This window comes from Protobothrops mucrosquamatus, unplaced genomic scaffold (genome assembly GCF_001527695.2).
Source record: "Protobothrops mucrosquamatus isolate PMUCROS unplaced genomic scaffold, P.Mucros_1.0 scaffold539, whole genome shotgun sequence".
NCBI lineage: Eukaryota > Metazoa > Chordata > Lepidosauria > Squamata > Viperidae > Protobothrops > Protobothrops mucrosquamatus.
Genome location: NW_015386844.1, coordinates 12,715 through 37,299, shown reverse-complemented (window position 1 = coordinate 37,299; position 24,585 = coordinate 12,715). Strand labels below are relative to the sequence as shown.

The window sequence follows — 24,585 nt, the reverse complement described above, 5'->3', positions numbered from 1 at the left end:
AAGTGATCACCTTTTGCAAGCTTCTGACAAGCAAAGTCAATGGGGAGTCCAGATTCACTTAGCAACCATGTTACTAGCTTAACAACTGCAGTGATTCACTTGACAGCTGTGGCAAAGAAGATCGTAAAATAGGACAAAACTCACTTAGCAACTGTCTTGCTTAGCACAGAAATTTTGGGCTCAATTGTGGTTGAGGACTACCTGTGTGCCATACCATTACTTAGGATTGGAATTTACTATTTTATTTGGATTTATTTTAGTAACTATGTTCTTAATTATTTTAGACTCCGTTATATGTATTCTTTCTCTTATAACACATATACATATATCTACAAGAATGCAATGCCTCTTTTATTCAATATTTTGTTTGTATCTGGCCTTAGGGCTGTAATAAAATTGAATTGAACTTCATTATTATTACTATTACTATTTTCAAAAAAGCAGATCCACACAATATAAAACGGAGAATAATGCTTTCCTCGCCTGTGTCTTTTCAGAACAAAACTCCAGAAAGAAACAGACAGATGATGATGATCATCATATGATGATGATGCCATATGACCACCTCTTCTCTGCCACTTCAAATCCTTAGCTTTTACTCCTAAAAAAATAGTTGCTGCCTAAAGATACATTAACCATCAATGGAGGCTATTAGGACCAACATCTGGACCATGAGCTGGGCAAAATAATCACTAAGCAATCCACACTTATAAATTGCGATTAAAGCATAGCAGTTAGACATACCATTTCCCTAAATAGCTACAAGTAATAAATAACATCCTAGGAGAAAACATTAAAATTGGAATACCCCTTCTGAGGCTTTCCATAAAAGATTATGTCAAGTGCAGATATACACATGAGTCACTAGTCAAATGTAGGTGAACTTCCTATGTGTTACTCTGGGAATACAAAAGTGAGCAACTGTAAATTTTTTTTTTTTTAAATGCTGTATTTTCTCCTCATTGTGGTCACTAAAATGATATGGGAGAAAAGAAATATACTGATGATAAGACAGCTATATTTCCCAACCAACAAAATTAAATGAGTTTCTGTTATTTTGGGGTGCTGAATACAGTTACAAAGAACTATATGTTAGGAAGAATATTGCTTAGCAACACAATTAAAGGCAATATAAGCAAAAGAAGGTTGGCTACTTCCTAGCAGTGGTCTCGAACCTTTCCAGCTCAGCGGACCGATGGTGACCACAGTGGGGTGGGGGGAGGATGGTTCCGCGTGTATGCCGCTTTCATAAATGCAGCTTTATGTATGCGTGCACACTCACCTACCACTTCCGCAGCCTGGTTCTGAACAGGCTGCAGCCCAACATTAGGCCACGGACTGGGCGTTGGGGACCCCTGCTTTATGGCACACAATCAGGTTCCTCCATAGGAGATTTACAATAAGATATGGCAAAAGTATGTAACTACAATTCTTAAATATGCCCAGTAGTGAAACACTGGCTGAAAATTTTTACAGGATGGGCAAACTTGTAATTAAAAGTGAGCACATACACTAACAGCAGGCAAACGTTTATGTTGGCAAGGGACTGAAGAAACATAGGTGCTAAAAATGATATAAAGTGTGGGTTTTACAACACTACACTCTACATATTTTTCACTGAAGACTCATAAAAGTATTAACTCAATTAACCCTGATTGGTTAAGTAAAATACACTCTACACTAGTAACATTTCAGGATAAAATATTTGCCATGGACCAATATGTTTGTGATTCTACCACAATCACTTGAATTAAGGAGATACTATATCAGTGGTGGCAAACCTATGGCACATGTGCCAGAGGTGGCACTCAGAGCCTTCTCTGTGGGCACATGCATGGTTGCCCCAGCCCCGCCTCCCCCACAGCCCCCTCCTCACCAGCAGCCCCCCCAGAGGAGAGTAGCCCCCGAGCGCGGTCCACACAGAGCAGCACAGCCAAGGGCATGGCAGCCAGGCAGCGGGGACAAGACTCTGTCCTCACACCTTGTCACACGCAGATGCTGCTGCGGGGCATGGGCAGAGGGCGTGGCCACCATGGCGCTGCTGGGCTGCCTGGGTGATCTGCGGTGGGCCATGGAGGCAGTGGATGGCCATGCGGGTGAGTGGGGCGCAAAGTGGGGGTGGGCGGGGAGGCAGGGGTGGTTTTTGGGCACTTGGTTTCTAAAAGGTTCGCCATCACTGTACTATATAATATTAGATTCATTGCTCTCATGATTGATGAAAACAATGTTTTCAGCAAAATAACTGTATTTAGATTCCATTTTAACATTTCTAAAACTAGAAAAATATGAGCTTCAAAAATTATTATACATTAGAAATGCTTTATCTTTCATATTATATATTAATTACTAAATCTCAAACAGGGATTTAGTAAGTAAGTTTATTCAAGCTGAGTGATGACCATCATATGCCTGATTTTAATTGGAAATCTTCCCCAGTCATATTAGATACTCCTTTCTTTAAAAAGAGGAGTCCTAGAAACAGAACACTTAAATAGAAGTAGTCCTTGCTATATATTCTGGAGTTTACTTCTTACCAGTGAGGACATCAGATATGATTTGATTTTGGCCTAGTATCCTGTTTTAACTCAGATAATATGGTTTCTCAGCTGTGATATATTATTTAGGATGATGTATGAATCTAACCATGTGAGCAAAGCAGTAAGTGGATTTAAAATTGTAGCTTTAGTTTACTCAGAAATCCCATGAAATTAATAACCAAGGGATAACAACTTAAAAATGTCATTCTGTATAAACTCTCTTTGTAATAAACAGAACACATTGTCTCTGTGGGAATTCACAAGTTAAAAGAAGCTGGGCATTTAGTACTTTTTAATTCTTTCGAAGTAAACATATTTTCATAAAATGTTTGGGCCTCATTTTCTTTTTCTTTGAGATGTATTCAGAACTGATTGTTAACGCAAACAAGAGATCTTCCTGGGAAGTTTATTGAGTAACTGCAGTCAGATTACTCTCAGCCCAACCTACCTCATATTCTTACTGCAATGGCAGAGGTGGGTGGGTGAGTGACACGGAAGAGCCTGAGGTCTTAAACGAAAGGCAGGATATAAATCTCTAAATAAATAAATAGCAGAAGTGGCATCTCTTAAAATGGTCCTGTATTTTCTTATGTTGAAGAAAAGAACAGGTAATAAAATATTTAGCACTTGCAAAGTACTTCTGTGTGTGTGCAAAAACCTCATGAATGAATGTTGTATATTCTCTCAAAATCCTTACACCAATCATCTGAATTAAATCAATATTAATATATTCAGCCACAATCTGACGCCACCTTCTAGACAATTTGGAGTTCTACAACTATAGGACAGTAATTCTCTTTCACTGTATTTGAATTTGTTGCCTTATTGCATTTTTTCTCCATTAATTTAACACATTTGTGTCTAGAAAAATGACAAGATATTGTTTATACAACCAGATTTGCAAAAGCTTTAGATTTATAAAATGTATTAGCAGTAGTACAATCATTATCAAACGTTAGATCACAGAAGATAATTGGTCACCAGCTATAAATGACAGAAAAAAGTTGTATTGCACTAAATGACCTGAAAACAGACTATCATTTACCACAAAAACATAATCTCACTACTAGTCTCCTCAGTTTTAAATGTGGAACTTTTGCTAGCGTTTTTAAGCTTACATCTTCTTAAAATTCTATACCTGTTATGAGCAAATTCAAAATAACCAAAGTTTTAAGTCCTTTCTCTCTTCTAATACAAGATACTTATTTTAAGAATTATGCACACAAACACACACTCACATACTACTCCCCATAGATGTCTTATAATTTTAAATTGTACTAGTGGAATAATGTAACATATACTTTTTTCTATGTCTTTGGATTTCCTTTTAATTAAAAAAGCTATCATTTCCAAACAATAATTACATTATAATCCTAAACACATTTACTCAGAAGATTAAATTAATTGTTATGTATTCTCAGTTAAGCGGGAACGGCAGCCTTAATAAAACTGTATTTTTTATTTTATTTATGCTGGAAAAAAGTCTGGAAAAATCTCCTGATTTAAATCATAATTGAACAAGTTGAAAAGATAATGCTTAAATCCTTACAGATTTTTTAGTGCAGGACAGGTTTCAATCAATCCATGAATCTGATGACTTAGGTTAAGATCCATGAAAACTTACACAATCATATATTTAAGTACCACAAGAGTCTGTGTGGTATTTGCTGTGAAAGACTAAATTATATCAACCATATTACTGAAAACGCTGAGTTGCAAGCAGGAAGGTCATTTCCTCTTATTTGATTGCAATATGGATGCCTATTCTCTCAAACTTTGGTTCTACAAGTTATAATCTCATCTTAATGAAACTTAATTACTACTTATAAATTGTTTTGCACAAAAAGTTATGTTTGTACAAAAAAAAAAGTCCCTCTACATATTGTGAAACTATATGCTTTTAAAACCATGCCCAAAAGACAAATTCCAATAAGAAAACTGATTTTTAAGACATTTTCGTTGCATGTGTATTTTCATCAACATATTTAATATATTGATGATATACAAGCACATACCTGTATAAATGTGCACATTGATATTTCAATCAAAACACGGATACAAAAGTATATTAAAGTTATGGCTTTTATATTGATTATATACACTAAATATAAAAACAATAACTTTTAATGTACAGACAGGATACATTCTTTTCTTATTCCCTGTGCAATTAACTACAGTATCCGTGCTCCGTTTTTGCAACTGCTTTTAAACATTAACTTTTTCAGATATCTTGGTTAAGGACCCTAAAAAGGAATTCATTCCTAAAGCCCCTGGTCACCAATCTGAGCATTCCCTTCACAACTCAAGCCCCGTCTCCAAAATGTTCGATCCGAAGAAAAACAAAACAAAACAAAAAACAAAAATGCTGCATTTCATAATTTACTTCCAACTTCAGGAAACCAAGAAGTGCTTGCTTCATAGAATGGGTAATAAATACCTACGTGACCGCTTCTTGGTGGCGAGAGGGGAGGGGATCTTTCCATTTATAAACGTTAAGAGTTGTTTGTTGCTAAGCCTCACAAAAGCCCAGACGATTCTCGAGGAATTCGCTTTTCCTACCCCCGCCCTGTAAAAAGCTAAGTCTCAGACTTCGCTTCAAATAAAAAAGAAAAGGAAAAAAAAAAAAAGAGAAAAAAGGGGGAAAAGAAATCAGAAATACACACACGGAGCCCAGCCTCCAGGGTGGGTTTTGCGCCTCTCGCCTCCAGAGCCTCGAAGGTATCGCTCGCCTGCCAGTGAAGGAGCCGAATCCGCCTTCCTTCGCAACCGACCGACCCCGCTCTAGTCCCCCGCCCCACGAAGCACTTTCGTGGCCAGGACCCCGGCGTAAACAGCCCCCCCCGGACTGCGACTTCTTGCAGGCCCCTCCGCAGGCACAGGGCCCTCTCCGGCCAGCCCCGTCCGCGCTCCGCCGGGGAAAAGAAGCCTTCCCCTCGTCCCGCGGGACCCCGCGCTTCCCAGGCGGCTTCGGGGGCTTCTTACCCGTCCCAATCCCCGGCGGAGACCCCTCGTCTCTCCGTTTTTCCTAGCCAGCAAATAGGGAAGTCCTGACTTACCTGTCATTACTTTCTACGCCATCTTGGATCCACTTGTCAACGTCCTCCCAAAGCATTGTGGGTAAAAAGTGTCTTCTTCTCTCTCGCTCTCGCTCGCTCTCTCTCTCGCTCCCCACCCACCCACCCGCGCGCCGCCTGGCCGCCTCCTTCCTCGTTCCCCCTCCCCCCCCTCCTCCCCTCGCGCGTCCGGATCGGAGCGAAAGGAAAACTTAAAACGAGGAAAGAGCCCTCCGACCTCTTTTGGCGAAGAGCGAAAAGGCGGCGGCGGCGGCGGCGGGAGATCGGGTGGTTTGCCTCGAGCAGTTGGGGGGGGGGCGGGAGGGCAACGAGAGGGAAGGCAAGATGGTTGGTAGGCTCGGGAATCGGCGGTTTCTACACGCTTTTTTAAAAATGCTGTTTTGAGGTACAGGGAGTCCTCGACTTACATCCTTTCCTTCAGTGACCGTTTAAAGTTACAGCGACCCTGAAAAAAAGTGACTTATGGCCGTTTTTTTCACAGTTGCGACCTTTGCAGCATCCCCATGGTCCCGGGATCAAAATTCAGATACTTGGCAACTGGTTCATATTTATGACGGTTGCCGTGTCCTGAGGTCATGGGATCAATTTTTGCCATAAGTCAGAAGTCAATGGGGAAGCCAGATTTACTCAACAACAGGGCAACTCACTTATCAACTGCAGGGATTCACTTAACCTGCCAGAAAGATCGTAAAATGAGGCAAAGCCTACTTAACAAATGTCTCACTTAACAACAGAAATTTGGGTCTAAATTGTAGTTGTAAGTTGAGTGCCACCTGCATGTGGGCAGAAAGGATCAACTGAGCAGCCTACGGAGCAAAATGTGGTTGCAGAGCCACTCAAAACCAATCTTGACCTCCCTTGCCTAATAGGGACAAGTAGAGATGTGCACATTAATTAAATTATGAATAAATAACATTATTTTTCAAAATGTAATCAATTCTGAGAGATTTGGCCTTAGAAATTGCAACCATCTTGTGACTGATTCATATAAATTGGAAATAGCAGTTAAGTCATCCTGCCTGACTTAGATGTGGTTTTTTTTTTTCTATTTATAAATTTTTATTGCACTGTGCTGCATCTAGGAATTAAAAGTAGTTCTAGTTGATGGTACTAAAATGAGTTTTCATCAAGTGATATATCAAATAATACAGCTAAGTAGCAAATACCTGCCGCTCTCAAAGACTAACCTCCAGCTATTTTTCTCCAGCTTTCCAAGGATAACAAATTCTTAAAGACAAACAGCATGTCAGACTTATCACTTAATCTAATTTATCACTTAATCTCTTAGATGTCATGCAGTTTCCTGCAAGTGAAGAGTTGGTGCATTTGTTTATTTATTGATATTTTTGCACAAATGTTTAGCTCATTTTTTTACATTTATGGTGTTGCAGATCTAAAACCAAGAACAGTATCTGCAATCATTTCCTTTTATTTTTTCTCATGATAAGCACTTTCTGAGGTTTCTGAATAGGTTTACCTTTCTTCACATTTTCACTGAATTCGAAAATTAGTAGTGCAGTTGTCACAAAGAAGCCTTCAGTGTCTGGAACAAATACAAGTAGTCCTTAATTTATAAGTATAATTCATCCCACAATTTTTGTTGCTAAGCAAGATAATTGTTAAGTGAGTTTTGCCCCATTTTACGACCTTTCTTGCCACAGATGTTAAATGAATCACTGCAGTTGTTAATAACACGGTTGTAAAGTGAATCTGGCTTCTCCGTTGACTTTGCTTGTCAGAAGGCCGCAAAAGGTGATCACGTGATCCCAGGACACTGCACTCATCATAAATGTGAGCCAGTTGCCAAGCATCCAAATTTTGATCATGTGACATGGGGATGCTGCAATGGTCATAAGTATGAAAAATGATCATAGTCAGTTTTTTCACTATAGGCATTGGGTCCAAGTCATTAAGATGGCAGATATGATGTCATTGTGCCAATTACTTCAAATCAAATCAATATTTGGTCCTAGACCAGCAAATAAAACCCAGAGGTCACAATTAAGATAAAAGGAAAAATAAAATTATTTGAAAATAACTAAAAAGGATTAGAGTTAATACTACATTGTACTGTGCAGACCAGTGCTTTTTTTCTAAAAAAAAAAAAAAAAAAGGTGCCGGAACTCACACACGTCATACAACCCGCCTTGCCTACCCTACAAGGTTCCATCCAAAAAAAGGTGCTGGAACTCCGTTCTGGGCATTCTATGAGAAAAAAAGCCCTGGTGCAGACTATAGAGCAGTACTTGGCTGTGGTCAAGAAAATAAAATGAGATTGACCTGATCAGAACAGAACAGAAAACAGAGTTGGAAGGGACCTTGGAGGTCTTCTAATTTCCTGCTCAGGCAGGAAACCCTATACCAGTGATGGCGAACCTTTTAGAGACCAAGTGCCAAAACCGTAACCCAAAACCTACTTATTTATTGCAAAGTGCCACGGGCGCATCAGCATTATGGTGCCCTCGGGGGGGGCAGGGAGGTGCCTCTGAGTGCCACGTCTGGCACACAAAAACCAGGCGTGCAAAAATGGGCCACCATGCTGCAAGATGCAAACACGGCCACCGCGGCACCACAGGGTGCAGATACAAGGCACTGCACCACGTAAGAACTGGGCAGGGCTAGTGAGTATCACACAGGCACTAGCCTTGCCCCATTTGCAGTGTGTGCATGCTTGCGGCTCCAGGCATGCAAGCACGCATGTAAAATACTTCCCCCTCCTTTTTCTTCCAGTCCACCAATTGACAATGGTTGGTGACTTCTGCTTTACCACCTTTACTTGAGCTTGCTAGTCAGCCGCTTTGCCTCCTTTATGCTGGGTGGGGCTCCTGCTCCAGGCGGTGGCAGCGGCCTGATGGACTGGCAGCGCGCGTGCAAACAGAGGGCTCTGAGTGCCGCCTCTGGCACACATGCCATAGGTTCGCCACCACTGCCCTATACCATTTCAGACAAATGGTTGTCCAATCTAATAATAGTAGTAGTAGTAATAATAATAATAATAATAATAATAATAATAATAATAATAATAATAATAATAATAATGTACCTGGTTGACACCTAGGATGCAGGTAGCAACCCGTGTCAACCATCAGCACCAGCCAATTTGAATGTTCAGTTGACTGAGGTTCATATTTAATGAATAAAAGATAATAATAATAATAATAATAATAATAATAATAATAATAATAATAATATAATGATGATGATGTACCTGGTTGACACCTAGGATGCAGGTAGCAACCTGTGTCAATCATCAGCGCCAGCCAATTTGAATGTTCAGTTGACTGAGGTTCATGTTTAATGAATAAAAGATAATAATAATAATAATAATAATAATAATAATAATAATAATAATAATAATAATAATAATAATAATAATAAAGTTGGAAGGGACCTTGGAGGTCATCTATTCCAACCCCCTGCTCAGGCAGGAAACCCTATACCATTTCAGACAAATGGCTGTCCAGTCTCTTCTTAAAAACTTCCAGTGTTGGAGCATTCACAGCTTCTGGAGGCAGGTTGTTCCACTAATTAATTGTTCTAACTGTCAGGAAATTTCTCCTTAATTCTAGGTTGCTTCTCTCCTTGATTAGTTCCATCCCTTGCTTCTTGTCCTGCCCTTTGGAGAATAGCCTGACTCCCTTTTCTTTGTGGCAACCCCTAAAATATTGGAACACTGTTGTCATGTCACCCCTATTCCTTGGGGTGTAATCCATCTGGTCCTAGTGATTTGAACTCATGTAGGGTGGACAGGTGTTCACGTATCATTTTCTTGCCTATTTTAATTCCTAATCTGTTTTTTACCATACTGTTTTGATAGGTTGGACCAGGGGTGTCAAACTCAATTTCATTGAGGGCCGCATCAGCATTGTGGTTGCCCTCGGGGGGGGCAGGGGGGGTGCGGCCTACTGGGTGGGCGTGGATGGAGTGGGTGTGGCCTACTGGGTGGGCATGGCCAGCTCTACATCGTTCTCGTCAAGGGTGCCTGTGGGGGCCTGGGCAGGAGTGGGACAGATCTGAGGGTCTCTGGCAGAACGGGTTCAGACCGGGGCAAGTGCCAAGGCATGGTCCATTTCTTTATTCCTCACAAAGGGTGACACCTTCCCAGCATGCACCCAGGGGGTGGGGCCGACGCGGGAGGGGCTGGTTCCTCGTTTCTAGACGGCCTTGTGGAGCTAAGACTGAATGCGTTTCAGCATAGATGGCCACCACAAAATTGTACATTGGCTCCCAGCCGGCTTGGGCCAGGGCCAAGGCAGCGGGAGCCGTTCCCTCACTGTTTCCAGGATGGCTTCGCGGGCCACATGAAACCATTTCGCGGGCCGCATCCGGTCCCTGGGCCTTGTGTTTGACATCTCTGGGTTGGACTGTTTTTTCCTTTTGTGTAAAGATGGATGCAAAAAAAGAGTTAAACAGTTCTGTTTTCTCCCTGTTGCTTGTCACCTTCTTGCCACTTTCTCCCATTAATGGACCAATCATTTCCTTGACTTTTGTCAAGGTAGTTAAAGTTTCCCATTACTATTGTGATGTGCTTCCTACATACCTTAGTTAACTGACTAGCAAAAAGTTCATCTACTTCCTGTGCTTGGTTGGGTGGCCTATAGTATATACACCTATGGCAATGTCATTTTTCCCCCTTTTATATTGACCCACATGCATTCAAGACAGCTTTCATCATTGTTGTGCTCTATTTCTGTAGAGCAGCGGTTCTCAACCTATGGGTCGCGACCCCATTTGGGGTCAATTGACCATTTCACGGGGGTTGCCAAGCAAGGCTGTCCGCCATTTTTTTCCCCTTTTCCGGCGGGTGCCTTACCTCCCTTGAGCTGGGCCAGCTGGTGGTCGGCCTGCTCCATCTCTGCCGCTTGCCAGCTATGCCTTGGCCGGCGCAGGGGGCAGAACCATGCATGCGCGGCGCTCCCGGGCAGGGAAACTCCTCGACTTACGACCGGTTGGGTAGTCCTCGACTTACGACCGGTTTAGTCCTCGACTTACGACCGGTTTAGTCCTCGACTTACGACCGGTTGGGGGGCGCGGCATTAAAAAGGTTGAGAACCACTGCTGTAGAGATATAGTTATTTCTTATATATAATGCAACTCCGCTTCCTCTTTTATTTGGTTTGTTTCTTTTAAATAATTTAAATCCCTCTAGCTGTATATTCCATGTGTGGGTTTCATCCCACCAAGGTTCCGTAATGGCAACAATATCATATCTGCCCTTGTTTACTTGAATTTCTAATTTACCCAGTTTATTCCTCATACTCTGTGCATTGGTTATAGACATTTGAGTCCTTTTTGACTGACCCTGTGTTTACTTTCTACATAACCTGTTTTGTGCCTGAGTTCCCCTACTTCCTTACCACTTGTTTGATTAGTGCATATGGTATGGCCCACTATCAAAAGCTTGATTTTCCTTGACAGCAAGGTTGATATTCTTACCTGCACAAACATCTATGTTACAAGCACTGATAAGCCTATTAGTTTTAGATTGCTGAGGACAGAAGTGTTCTATATCAATTAACTCTCTGTCCCCGTTGTTTAGTTTAAATGTTTCTCCAGAAAATCTGTGAATTTAATGCCAAGTAACTCAGTCCCTTTCTTTGATGTATCTCTTTTGTACAGTTTTTCATTAGACCAGCTGCAGACATTGTGACTAATATTGTGACTAATATAACCAAAGCCTTCTGCTTTACACCACTCCTTTAACCACACATTCAACTCCGCTATACACTGGCCTTTTCCTTTTTGTTCCTTACAGACAGGTAAAACCTCTGAAAAAGTAAGCCTAAAGCTTATCCTACAAAGTTCCTGCCCCAAGCTCTGGATATCATTCTACACAGAGAATACATCTTTGGGGGACAGATCATTCATGCCAAGATGTACAACAGCATCAACATCACAGTCCTTATTGGCATTCTTGACTATCTTAAAAATACGCTTCTTGTCTCTGCTGGCAGTAGCATCTGGCAAATACATGACCTCTTTCAAAACCTCCCATCTTGAGATGAAACAAATTGGAACGACCAGGATATTTAGTAAAGAATGGGAATAATAGTTTCTGGTGAGCAATACAGAATAACATAGTTCACTTGAGTTATATTTGCATCAGTTGCCCTGCCATGACACCCCTTGCGGTACGTATTGTTCAGTAACTCAAGTTGCATAAACACGTCTCAACATAGCTAAGGTCTGTGCTCCAGCTTGCCTGCCTGGGCTCTTGAGGACCTGCATTTTACTACTGTCAAGATGAAAGGGACCATCCTTAAGCAATTAAAAATTCCAAGGTTTCAGGAGTATAAACTTAACAGACATTTAATCTAGAGGCACTGATTAGTGATATTGTCCTTGGATTCAAAGTGGGATAAAGATGATTAGTTGACTGCTTTGTGTTTCAGTACCTAGTGCAAACCTAAACAATTGCATTAATTCACTAATACCATGTTTAGTTAAACATGGGTTAATATATAATGCAAAGACAAACCCCAAGTTAGTGTATCTTTGGAGAAGGAATGTGCCTCGTTTGATTTAATCATGGAGTCATACATCTCGTTAAGTCACAATATGATCTGATAGGTTTGGGCTTAATATGTTGTGTGAATCCAGCCATTGTGGCTTCTTAACAAAATCATGGCTTAGTACAGTGCATGAACCTACTCCTTTGTTCGAAGAAAAAGAAATAGAATGAGAAAAGGGGGGCAATTTAATTCCCTTACCCTCTTTTGGGATTTTCTACTTTCCTGTTCATTGTGTTCCTTGCCTTTGCAGTTTTTAAGCAGGTCCCATCCTTCCGGTTTTAATGGAAGTAAGCTACTTTGGGTGACAATAATTGCCTAGAAAAAGTGTGTTAAAATTGTACCAGACCCTATCAATAGATGGTAATGATGAAAATGGTATGGAAGCCCAATCTATATAAATAAAAATGTAAATGTTCGTTTGTTCAAAATCTTAAATCTCCGAAAGTTCTTCACCGATTGCTTTGAAATTTTGACACAACGTTGCATTCGAATACGCGCGTGTTTTTATATACTATTATATAGATGTCACACTTGTGACAGGTAAAAACATTATATATTACAAACATGTGCTCTCTCTTTTCCATTTAACCAGATTGAGCCACAGCAACGCGTGGCTGGGTACAGCTAGTTACTAAATAAATGTTGAGGAAAAAATCTACATTCAAAACTTGGGTCAAACTTTTAAGTTTTTAATTATTTCAGTGGTTAATATTTGAATCTAAAGTAGAAATAATCAGCATTGTGACAGATGCCAATCAACTGCTACGGCAAATACCTTTTTGTTCCTCTGCCGAATTCTTAGGTTAAAATGGTCTTTAAAGAGATCTATACTGAAACCCTGAAAATTGACATATTGTATTGTACTTTTATGGTACAAAAGTTTTTATTGTGAAGAATGTATGAATTTACTCATGAAGCTTAGCCACAGGGAGAGAGATCTGAGAGCTAAATGTAATTCATATGGAGTTTCTCTATATATTTGCAAGGCAACTGGTCAGATAAAATAAATCACAATTTCCATCATAGAAACTGTAGGGAATTAAATAAGTCATTAGGACATTGCATAGGCACTGTGGTGCCTGCATGCAGCACATTTCATTCCTGGCACAATTTTCATGTTTGCTGGATGCTCTAGTTTCCTATCTCTAGGTCAGAGGGAAGAAATGGCTAAGTCATACTTCAAGTTGGCGTCAAGATACTGTAAGTAAACTAATAACAAACCTTGGATATGGTAGCAGCAGGTTGAACTGTGCCCTAATTTGGACAAGTTAGATTTTCAAAAGGTGAACAATGCAATTTGGGCATCAAATTGAATCAGGAAACTGATTTGTATTTTTTTAAACTGGATATATAAAAAGAGTTCAGTAAAGTCCTGAAGGATTTTATTAGAAGTGACAAACAAGGGACAAACTTTGCTTATTGAATATACAAAAATATATAATTATAATTGCATAATTAAAGTTCTGAAAGATTTTTAGCTTAAAACAGATGAACTGGGACTCTTTTTAAAGGACTCAAAACTAAGATTTGTAAAAAAAAACAACTTAGGAAAGGAATACAAGGTTGCCTAATTTTATAAGGGTTAAATGAAAAATATAACTGGTTGCCCCATTGGATTTTTTGCTGTCAAAGAATGACTGACAAACATTTAGATTGTTACTTAAGGGGCGAACTATTGAGTGAAGAGAGATTATGTTGAACTTAAGAGATGGTGATAAACTATTAAAATTATCTTTACTTGCTAGGATGAAGAGGGAAGTTACTTTTTTTTCCACTTTTCTTTTTTTGGATTTTTTATTTTTGTAGTTTTTTTTTTATAATTCAGGTTTTTTTTTCCTTTTCATTAATTCTTAATAAAATTATTTAAAAAAATAAATCAAGCATGGACTTGTGAATTTTCCAAATTTCAATTTGATCTATAGTTACTGCTGGTATTTACTGTTCCTTGAACACAAGCCATGAGTTCAGAAGGACCTCCAGATTGTGCACTGGTCATCTTCTCTTTCCTACCCACTTTCCCAGCATTATGGATTGTTCAAGAGAGCTAGATCTTTGTATAATACCTCCAGACTTTAATGTGAACCCAGTTGGTCAGGACAGAAACAAAACCTAACGCTAATTCAGCCTCCTGTCTCAGGCCTTGGCTCAATTGCCGATTTACTCATAGTGTGAGAATACATATCGCCTTTAATGGTGGAGGTGATAACTATTTCAAGGTAATGAAATTTTGGAAATTCAAAAAAGGAGTTTGCAGTGCACTGCTTTTGCAAAGGCAAGTATGTCAAGTGTTAATTTCACCATGCTTTTATCCCTTGAACAAAAACTAGCAAGTTTTACATTAGAATACACAGCAGCTTTTTTCCACCTCTAATTACAAATCACCTTTTGATTGGAGAATAAAGGATCGTTTCTTTCTACAAAGGAAGATTGCTCCTTGTTTGATATTAAAGTTCATACATTTCACGGTGCGCAATTACTCCAGTTACCTGCTTTGAAAAGGGGTAGAAGACAACAAATTGCCTAGAGTTTTCTATGGTGCCATAAAATGAGTAATACTGATTTATTATTGGGCTGCAAGCTATTCAGATTGGACCAGTGGTTGATGCTCAGTACTTTAGTTCTGTTAATCTCAGGAAAATAATTAGTCAAGTTGAGAAGCAAAATATATTCCCTTGAGGCTAAGGGGATTTTGGGGAAATAGTTAATCACCACTCCTAATTATATTATTTGACCTATAGCAGGGAGTAAGGTACCTGTGAGCTATGATCCAATTGCAATCCTCAAGCCTCCCCCCCCCCATTTAAGTCCTCTGAATTTTGGAAGTAGACTAGCAACTTTCCCAACTTACCATGGAAGAAAAAAATAAAGTAGAATTTGTGGACTTACCACTAGTTTGGTAACATATGTAGCCTTTGGAACTAAAAACATTGCCTTTTCATACCACAGAATTATTCTTACTCTTAACTCTTGGTTTTGGTTTTTATTACATGTTATGTTGATCTTCTCAGTGGGTTCAGAATAACTAGAACAGGTTCAGGCAAAGGCAGCTAAACACTATTGAGAAATTGAATGAACTGGGAATGTTTAGCCTGGAGAAAACAGAGGGTTATGAGCACATTTTTTCAAATATAGAAAAAACAAAGAATAAGGGATTTAAATAGCAAAACACAGATATCATTTAAATGGTTGACAACTCTTGCTAATAGCAACAGTCTGACACTGCAATCAATTGCCCGGGTTCAAGCTGAGCCTATCCAAGTGCAATAATTTGGATTCTTGCACAGAGGTTTAGACTTGCAGGACCAAAACACCATTCCACACGATTCTAGTATTTAGATATAATTAAAGGTAGAGATTTGATGTATTGGCGATATAAATTAAGAGCACTAAGTATAGGGGGACATATTACTGGTTGAGGGAAGTTTTATTTGCCCCATACTCTTTTTACCTTTTAGAAACTACAGAATGCATCCAAAGTTGTCCAGATCACTTCAGAAAGTGTTCTTTGGTAACATGTAAAAATGTATACACACTTCCGTTAGACATAGTTCTATGAAAAGTGACATACTCTATAAAGAATACACACCCAAATCCCAAATCATGTTTCAAAATCAGTACTCTCTATTGCTAATGCTATCCATTACAAAGTAAAACACAGCCAACATTGTGCCCATCAAATGTTTTGAATCACAACTAGCACAACTCCCTCACAGCACCACTGTGGTAAGAGGTTGTCAAAAACATTCAGCGGGCACCAGGTTATTTTTGAAAACGTATAGTGAATACTATATTTATGCTGCTATTTAAGCAAAATGTGTGGGTTTTGTATGTACACTTAATAAATCATCCTAATAGATGTTATATGACTTATTTCTCACAACATATTAAGCCATAATGCAGTTTATTTAATTTTGGCTTAAGTTACATGAATCCAGCCATTTTATTTTAGTATGTTCTGCAAATCCAACCATTTGTCATTTACCGAATCTCAATTAACTAAAAAACATGGTTTATGTCATGTGATCTAATCTTATCAAAGTACTGTATAAACAAGTAGCAATTGTCTAGAAGCATTAAGTGGCAGTCAGTAGTAAATCTAATCATTTTTTAAATTCAAGACAACAGAATTGCATGGAATTACCACAACATATTCATATTCCTTATTAAAATTATATCTCAAGTAGACACCCTAAAATTTTACACTCTTGCTCAGATAAATCAGTGCATGCATTCTGATTTACCTCATTCTAGATAAATGTAATAAGCATTCAGCACATTATCTGATACTGTAATCCCATTTTTTTACCATCCTTCCAAGAGTTTCATGGTGGTATACACTGAGAATAATATTCTGCTGGTGAATAATCAGAAAAGAAAATACTTATTTACCTATTTGAAAGAAATTGTGTAGGGTAGTTGCAACTGCTGAACATTTTAGAAAACAAACTCAGCTACTTTTGTTAAAAATGCTTATATTGTAACTTGCTTTTCAAATAAGTTTTTGTGCCATTTTTTCATCAAAATTATACTTAATACAACACTCCTCTCTTCTGAATTTTATTCCACTGCATTGGAAATGGAAATGAGTTTGAATCTTATTAAAGAAGGAACTTTAATGGGGTTTCATCAGCTCTTGAAGAAAAAGGATTTGCATGTTAATACACCATTCCAGTCTGACAGATTAAGTTGTCATATGTACATATGTTAACTGCCTTCCACAGGAAAATGTGAAGGCAAGAACCATTTTTTTTTTTTACTAAAGCTATCTATAAAGCAATACTTGTCTGGTTTGCAATCAACACCACTCCTTTTTTGATACAATTTCCACTAAACAATCTTTAAACCAGCCTTATGCATTACAGAAAATATACAGCCTGTGCAAGGCATCATTAATAACTTGCCGTTGACATGTTTCATGTACAATTAAATCAGTTCTAATTTAAGGGTAAGCGATAAAGGTAAAATACTGTACCTACCAGCTTATTTCAGTAAATTGTGACTTTCCCACCATGGTTTCAAATGGATTGTATACATGAACCATACAGAGAGGCCCTTGAAAACAAGAGCTTTTTCAGTTTGCTAAAAGTCTGTAATCTACAAAAGTATCTTGATGGAGTGGATGTTAAATTTTCACCTGGATCACACAACACATATAATGCAATTGGTTTAATTGGTACGTTCTGGTATCCCAGCCACAAGAATTTTTAAATTACAGTACAGACATGGCCAATTATGATTTATTCAGCAAACTTCGATTAAGCAATGACTTAATGGAATGCATGTCTCTTGATGAGTGTTTAAAATGGACCCTAGAACAGGGGTCCCCAACCCCCGATCCGTGGACCAGTACCGGGCCGCACAAAAAAGCAAAGCCCCATCCGCGGAATGCAGGCAGCACACAAAACCACACACCCTCCGGTCCGCGGAAAAACCTCTCCACGTAACCGGTCCCTGGTGGCCAAAGGGTTGGGGACCTCTGCTCTAGAACAGAATGGGACAACTCGGCACGGCCAACTCACCGTGGGACAACTCTGAGGAACAATTCAAGTATTTACAATAATTTGAAAAATATTTTAATTTTTGCCATTTACATTTCATTTTGTCCCTCCTTTTGCATCCTTTCTTTAATGATTCTGTTCCACCATTTCTTCGATGTTAGTGTAACTCTTGTCCTGAGGCGAGTTGTCCTGCCGCAAGTTGGCCGCGCTGAGTTGTCCTAGACCCCCCCTCTGGAAAAGGCAAAAGGAATCACAGGGAAAATAAAATATATCTATAAGTTGAGTGTCATATAAAGAGCACAGGAGGCACCATTGTCATGGCAGACAGAAACTCAGAAGAATTTAGGATTGTGTTATAGGGAAAAAAAGGCAATCGGCATTTGTTCAAATCCATAGAATTAAGTGAAGAGAGTAGGCAGATAATTTGTTTTGGTTTTGCCACTGAAATTCTTTTTTAATGTTGTGTAGAATAATCCTGTATAAACTGAACAACGGCACAAGAATTTAAGGGAAGCTATCTAACAACTGGACAGTGGGACCTTCTGTAATCTTTGAAGGCAGCGATCAACATTTTGCAATGTAGCAAAGGCAACAGAGTTCAATTGACATTGGCCTTATGACACGCGCAAACTTTAGTAAAAGCGGGTAAGAAATGAATCTCTCAATTTTGCACACCTTAATACGTAATGAGAATCAAGCATGGTTTTAGATACTCCCTGGGCTTGTATCACAACATGAGGCAGCACAATATAGCCACACATAGTACGCTCGACAAGCACTTTATGTCAAGTATTGCATCTTCTGGCCCTTAGTTACATTATTAAGACACCACATGCAATACATAGCACTTAAATTAAAGGTTAAGTTTTACATGGCCAAGATTGGGGTGGCTCCTTCTGGAAAATTATCCATTGCCCTTTCCTAACCCACTCAAAGAGCTCCCCTATATCAAAGAGACTGGGGGGGAGGGGGTTGGAGGAGAACATTCAGAAATATCACTTTCCATCCTCCTCTTCTACAAGCATCCCTTTAAATCAAGCCATTAACTGAGGTCCAGGGTCTAAACCAATGTTTCTCAACCTTGACAATTTTAAGGCATGTGGACTTCAACTCCCAGAATTCCACAGCCAGCATTGCTGGCTGTGGAATTCTGGGAATTGAAGTCCACATGCCTTAAAATTGTCAAGGTTGAGAAACACTGGTCTAAACAAACTCTTGATCACGAGCTCGCTGAAAGTTCTGTGTAAACTCACTTCAAGTTTCTGACAAAAAATAATCTGATACAACAGCAAGAGATGAAGATTAACTACCAACAATTCTTATATGAAATAGTAAACCTCAGAAGGAGCCTAAACAAAAAAATGCCTGTACAAGCAACTGTTCTATTTACATCGTACCATGCAAAATGGAATAAAACATGTAACAAATATCTATTTTTGTTTGTTTATATAGGCTATGATCCAATGTTGGAGCAATTTGTTCTTTAGAATAGCAGAGTCCACCCCTCTACGCCACATCACAATCTCCCAATGAAAATTTGCAAGTTGCCAAATAATATAAAGGAATACAATTTTAAAAATGCAAGCTCAAAGCATTAACCTCAATGTATCCAAGACACTTACCTATGCATGCTTTATAGTGTTTTAAGTGCCATTTTTAAAACAAGTTTAGTTGGAAACAACCTGTGTTAGTATCTGAACATGGCTCATATGATTAATTAATTAATTAATTGCAGCATATAGCTCTCTGCAGGCCTGTACATTTAAATTTTAACCTTGCAAGTTTATGAGCCAAAACTTAAATGGCTATTTACCAGTTGAATGCAAGGTTAAAAAACCAGTTTGATTTATTTACATTTTGCTTTCATTTTAGAGCTTAAGGTTACTTGAAACAGCCTAGATAAGTTCCTTCATCAAAACACAATGAAGTTATCAGCAATGCTTTAGACTTTTTTTTTAACTGTTTATGTTAACGTACCTAGATAAATGTACGTGAAAAGCATTGATGTATAAAAACATACAAAACAGCTACAACTTAATTCCATGCTTTTCTTGATCTGCTATAAACCTACCATACTTTAGTATTGGAGAGAAATTATACTTGTTTCATGCTTGAAATTTCAGTCTAAGAGAATCAACATTAAATAAACACTTTGTCACATTTCTTTATAAAAGAATGTATTACAACATATATCTAGCAGTGTAAAAAGATATGCAAATCAGACAAATCCAGGATGAATTGGGATAAATCAAAGGCCATTTCCATTACACAAGCAGTACAATTTTATTTTTCCCCATCAATTGCAGCAAAAAAATTGTTATAAACCAAATTAATAATCAAAGGAACTTAATTGTCAACAATTCTTCAAGAGTGATTATGTTCTAAGTTTCATCTGGAAGGGAGAGATGAAAAAATATACAGTGGGATAAAGTCTCTATGGCCAATTCAATGCCTCTCTAAAGCATTAAGGCTACTGAGGCACCTTATTGCAAGTTATGTATCATCTCCTCTTTGGCAATGAGGTGTGTAGTTTTGTTAACTAGAGCCATCAGGGAATTGAGCTTCTGAGACCAGTCATTGAGTAAGTTATTTGGGTCCTTGGGTCTCTGAAAGTTGATAATTCCCGCCAGCCTATCAACTTTTGCAAAGATGGTCTTATTCACCACTAAGTTGGACAAAAATTCTTCAGATTCCTGTAAAGCAAATAAATGACACAGAATCAGGTAGTCAAACTAACAACTCATTTTGAATGAAATTTCATTGTTTCACAATAGTACATCAGTTATCCATACTCTGCAGAAATGAATACACACACACACACAAACTTCCAATGAAATGTACTTAAGTAATATTTGTGTTTGGCTGGATTATCTGATGTCATCACTTGGCCCCCACCACCACACTCAGGAGGCCTGGGCTCTCTCCCGACCCCACCAGGAAGAACTAATCATGAGAATTATAGCAATAGCACTTAGATTTGTAATTATGGAGTTTGCTAGCATTTTTTTTTTCAGTTTAGAGGTCCTCCAGCATTCCAAGTTCTGTTCTTCCAGCATGCCAAAGGATTTTCCAGAATTTCCATAGGGGAAATCCTTTGGTGCGCTGGAGGAACAGGCATTACATTTGATGAAAATGGTAGCGAATGCCATTGTTCTGGAAGGTTCAGAGGGCTGGCTTTCACTAATGTTTTCTACTATGGAAGGTGGTAACAATTGGCATTCGCTAAAATGCTACTGAATGCCAGTGTTCTGAAAGACTCAGTTTCCCCTCCAGCAGGATAGAGATGATGGTGTTTACTAAAACATTAGCAAACACCAGTGTTCTGAAAGGTTCGCTAGCTTTTTTGCCAGATTTGAGGCCTGTTCCTCTACATGTGGGAGAATTTCCCCTCCCTGCATGGGGAGGTGAGGGGAAATCCCTCAGCATTCTGGGGGAACAGACCTCAAATCCTCAAGTCCCCTCTGCTTGCAGCATTCCCTGCTGGCTTCCCCAATGACTTTCTGGGGAAACGTGCAGAGATGATTTCAAATGCAATCACATGACTGCAGGGCACTTGGCAACTAGGCATAAGTGTCAACAGGTTGCCAAGCATCCGAAATGCAGTCATGTGACCAGTAGAGGCTGGCATGACATTTTATAAGCTAGAAAGCACCTGTTCTGAGGCTGTTGTGACTGCGAACCACCGTTAAAAGACCAGCCATAAGTAGAGGACTACCTGTATTCAACCACATTCAACCAATCTTACTATATAAATTAACTAATCGATGTGTCAAAATAAACTTGCATGAGACAATACAAATCTGTAATTAAAGATAAATATCTGCATAGCAGAGTCCTGGTGATGCAGTAGTTAGAATGCAGTACTGCAGGCTGACTCTGCCCACTGCCAGGAGTTCGATCCTTTTACCAAGTATGTCTCAGCTGACACCAGTCTTTATTTTAATTGACTATCAAAGAAATATGTTTGATTTATACAGAAAGAATTATTCAGATATTTTTCCTTTCACAATCTCAATGAGATTTACTGATTCTACTACTAAATTAAATGTAGATCATCATGGAAATTGGTTTCTAAAAACTCCAAAAATACTGCTCTTTTTTCAACAGTGTCATATATTTTCTCTAATGTGAAAGGCATAAGCAATCTTGAGCATCACTTACATCAACTGATAAATCCAAAAGTTGTGCCATTCTCTTCATAGTAATTCTGGTATAATATTTTGCCATTATTCTAATATTCTAAAGAAAAAAAATCAGAATAGATTTTTAGGTATTAGTTGAAATTAGGTATTAGTTATTAACTGAAATAATTTCCCAAAATATAAAAGGAAATCTTGTAATGGATTCAAGCATTTGCTTACGTTTCAAATACTTATTGAAAGTGAGTTAAATAATTTATTCAGTTTAATATGTAGGAAACATACAAGATATTCTTAGATACAACTCTAATGTACAGCAAACAAGTTGCTGGAAGGAATTAGCAGTGAATTACATTTTAAAGACATTTTCCCCACATTCCTCTCTGTATCAAAGTTAATTTATATGGAACAGCACTGCTACACTATTCAATTTATATTCCTGTATTTCAACTAGAACACAAATGCGTATCTGTCAAAAATAACTTCTCAAATAGAGTTTGGCAATAAGCACTACATAATCCCACTGACAAAAGAGTTTGAATAAAAAGGACGACTGCTATTAATGATGAAGGGCTAAAAAACAGAATTGACTTACATGTTCCACTACTCTGTTTTTTAAATCTTTCCATCTTTTTTCACCTTCCTCTGTGTATCCAAACACATCTGTTGCAGGACTTTCAAGGGATCCTTCCCTCAATTCTTTCCCATAATCCTCCACAAGGGTAGTCCAGCGCATCAATTCCATAGTAGTAAACAGTTTTAAAAGATCTCTGTTCAAAAAAGAGAGCCTTTGTAAATGGCTAAATCATCTTCACATCCATCAGAACACTGCATTTTCTAAAAGAATTCTGCCAGTGGTACCAGTGCATTAATCTACCTTACTTGCTTTATTAGATTAATAATTGCATTAATATGTTAGAAAATAAACTATTAATTCAAAAGAGTATACCAGCATCACTATACATATCAGTATACACATATTTACCAAAAATTATTTACAAATATGCATCAAGGATACTAATACAGTTTCAGTTTAACATATATACATATACAAACTTGGGAACAGAAATCGATATCTTACATGCACACCATCACAACTATTATTTTACATTCTATAAATGGGGTAGTTCAAATATGTTCATTATATATCTTAGCCATCTCCCTACCAACAACACAGCATTATGAATATATGAAATTCTACAGGGAACATTCTGCAAATTAACATTTGTGCTGATTTCATCCCAAATGTATTCTTAAATAAAAAAAACCAGAAACCACCTACTTATATTTGGGAATGTCTTCTAGTTTCTTATCACTGCTTATTCTGTGCACCAAGTCAGACTGTTCATTATCATAAGGGGATAGGATGACATACAATACAACACTCTTCAGTGCCTGTTTCAGAGAAAGAGAAAGAAACCAATCTGCAGAGATGTAGTAATATATGAAAATAAACAATATTACAAGTACCACTTGGAACAAGAAGCTGATTTTTTTTTAATTTTATGTACCAGTTTGTAATCAAACTTAACTTGGAATTACAAGTTTGGAGAGCTGAAAGGAACCAAACCGATCATCAATTTTAGATACAAAATAAGGAAATTCATTGAAAACAATTTAAAGCTTTCTTATTAGGCCAGAATTCTTCATTTTAAAGTGGAATTAGTGGGATTTCCATATATGTACCTGAAAGCATTTTCAAAATCTTGGAACATTGTTCCATAAATTTGTATAGAGTTTTCAATTCCTAAGATACCTTTGCTGGAAGGAATTAGCCGTGAATTACATTTTAAAAGACAACATTTTTTTCCACATTCCTTTTTGTATCAAAGTTTATTTATATGGAATATCACTGCTACACAGAATAGGAGCTCTGGTTTCCTGCCTCTTAAATAATTTACAAGTATTTTTATCAGTAGCAAATTTCGGATAACATCACTTCACTTCAAATAACTTTTTCTTCTTGGGCCTTTTCAGAATTTTCACACATATTTTTACCTATTTGAACTGTTTGGCGCTAAAATCTGACTTCTTTATTATCAGTATTTTACTATCACGTATACCTATTAACTTTTCATGCCCCCACATGCCCCCAAGTTTGGTTCAGATTCCTACTAGACTGACTATATGGCTGGAGCAAATGTTTACAAGGTGGAATGACAGATGAGCATCCATGGAGAATCCTGCATTTATGAAGGTCACTCTTCAAAGGTTCTGCCCAATTGTCATACACAGAATGTGAAAAAATCTGCACTGTTTAAGTGACTTAAGCGTGGTCAGGTTGAATGACCTCTCTGCCCAGTGTTTTCTCTGTCAATGCAACAGAGGCCTATATAGCTGGGTCTCCAGTGTACCCATATATTTCAATTAAAAAGACAGGAAGCTAAATGTTGCAAAACAAAGAACCAGCCTCCAGCACTGCCTGCACATCCAACAATGCTGATTCTTCATTCTCCCTGCAGTTTTTCGAACTTAGCTTGGAGAAAAACTATTTAAGCAATATGTGACACAGCTTCAGACACACATGAAAAATTACTCCTTTCTACTTCAAAAGCTTCAACTGAGTTAAAGTAAATTTCAAGACATAAAGAAGCATTCCCCATTTGCAAAAGCGCCAAATAGTACCTATGTTTGAAGGTATCTTCCATATGGGCTGATAAGATTCTATTCTATCAGATATAACTCTAACTACCGTATATACTCGAGTATAAGTCGACCCGAGTATAAGCCGAGGGACCGATTTTCCCACAGAGAACTGGGAAAAATTGGTGACCCGCGCATAAGCCGAGGGGGCATTTTGGCTGTTCCTCCCTGGCCGCCGCCCC

At 38.4% G+C, this 24,585-nt stretch overlaps 2 protein-coding genes across 2 annotated transcripts in view; both read right to left on the bottom strand.

Annotated features, from left to right (window-relative positions):
• HELZ (helicase with zinc finger) overlaps positions 1 to 5,641 on the bottom strand; it is a 129,691-nt gene extending 124,050 nt beyond the window's left edge. Inside the window, exons 1-2 of the mRNA XM_029284331.1 lie at positions 5,594 to 5,641; positions 4,979 to 5,130 (exon numbers count right to left, since the gene is read on the bottom strand). Coding sequence (XP_029140164.1) covers positions 4,979 to 5,020 — 42 coding nt within the window. The 5' untranslated portion in view covers positions 5,021 to 5,130; positions 5,594 to 5,641. The remainder of the gene's footprint in view (positions 1 to 4,978; positions 5,131 to 5,593) is intronic.
• Positions 5,642 to 19,769: 14,128 nt separating this feature from the next.
• The window catches only part of PSMD12 (proteasome 26S subunit, non-ATPase 12), a gene marked incomplete at its 5' end in the record, with an annotated part of 15,411 nt that continues 10,595 nt past the window's right edge, over positions 19,770 to 24,585 (bottom strand). Inside the window, 3 exon segments of the mRNA XM_015816959.1 lie at positions 19,770 to 20,314; positions 21,783 to 21,860; positions 22,356 to 22,530. Of these exon segments, the coding sequence (XP_015672445.1) occupies positions 20,105 to 20,314; positions 21,783 to 21,860; positions 22,356 to 22,530 (463 nt within the window).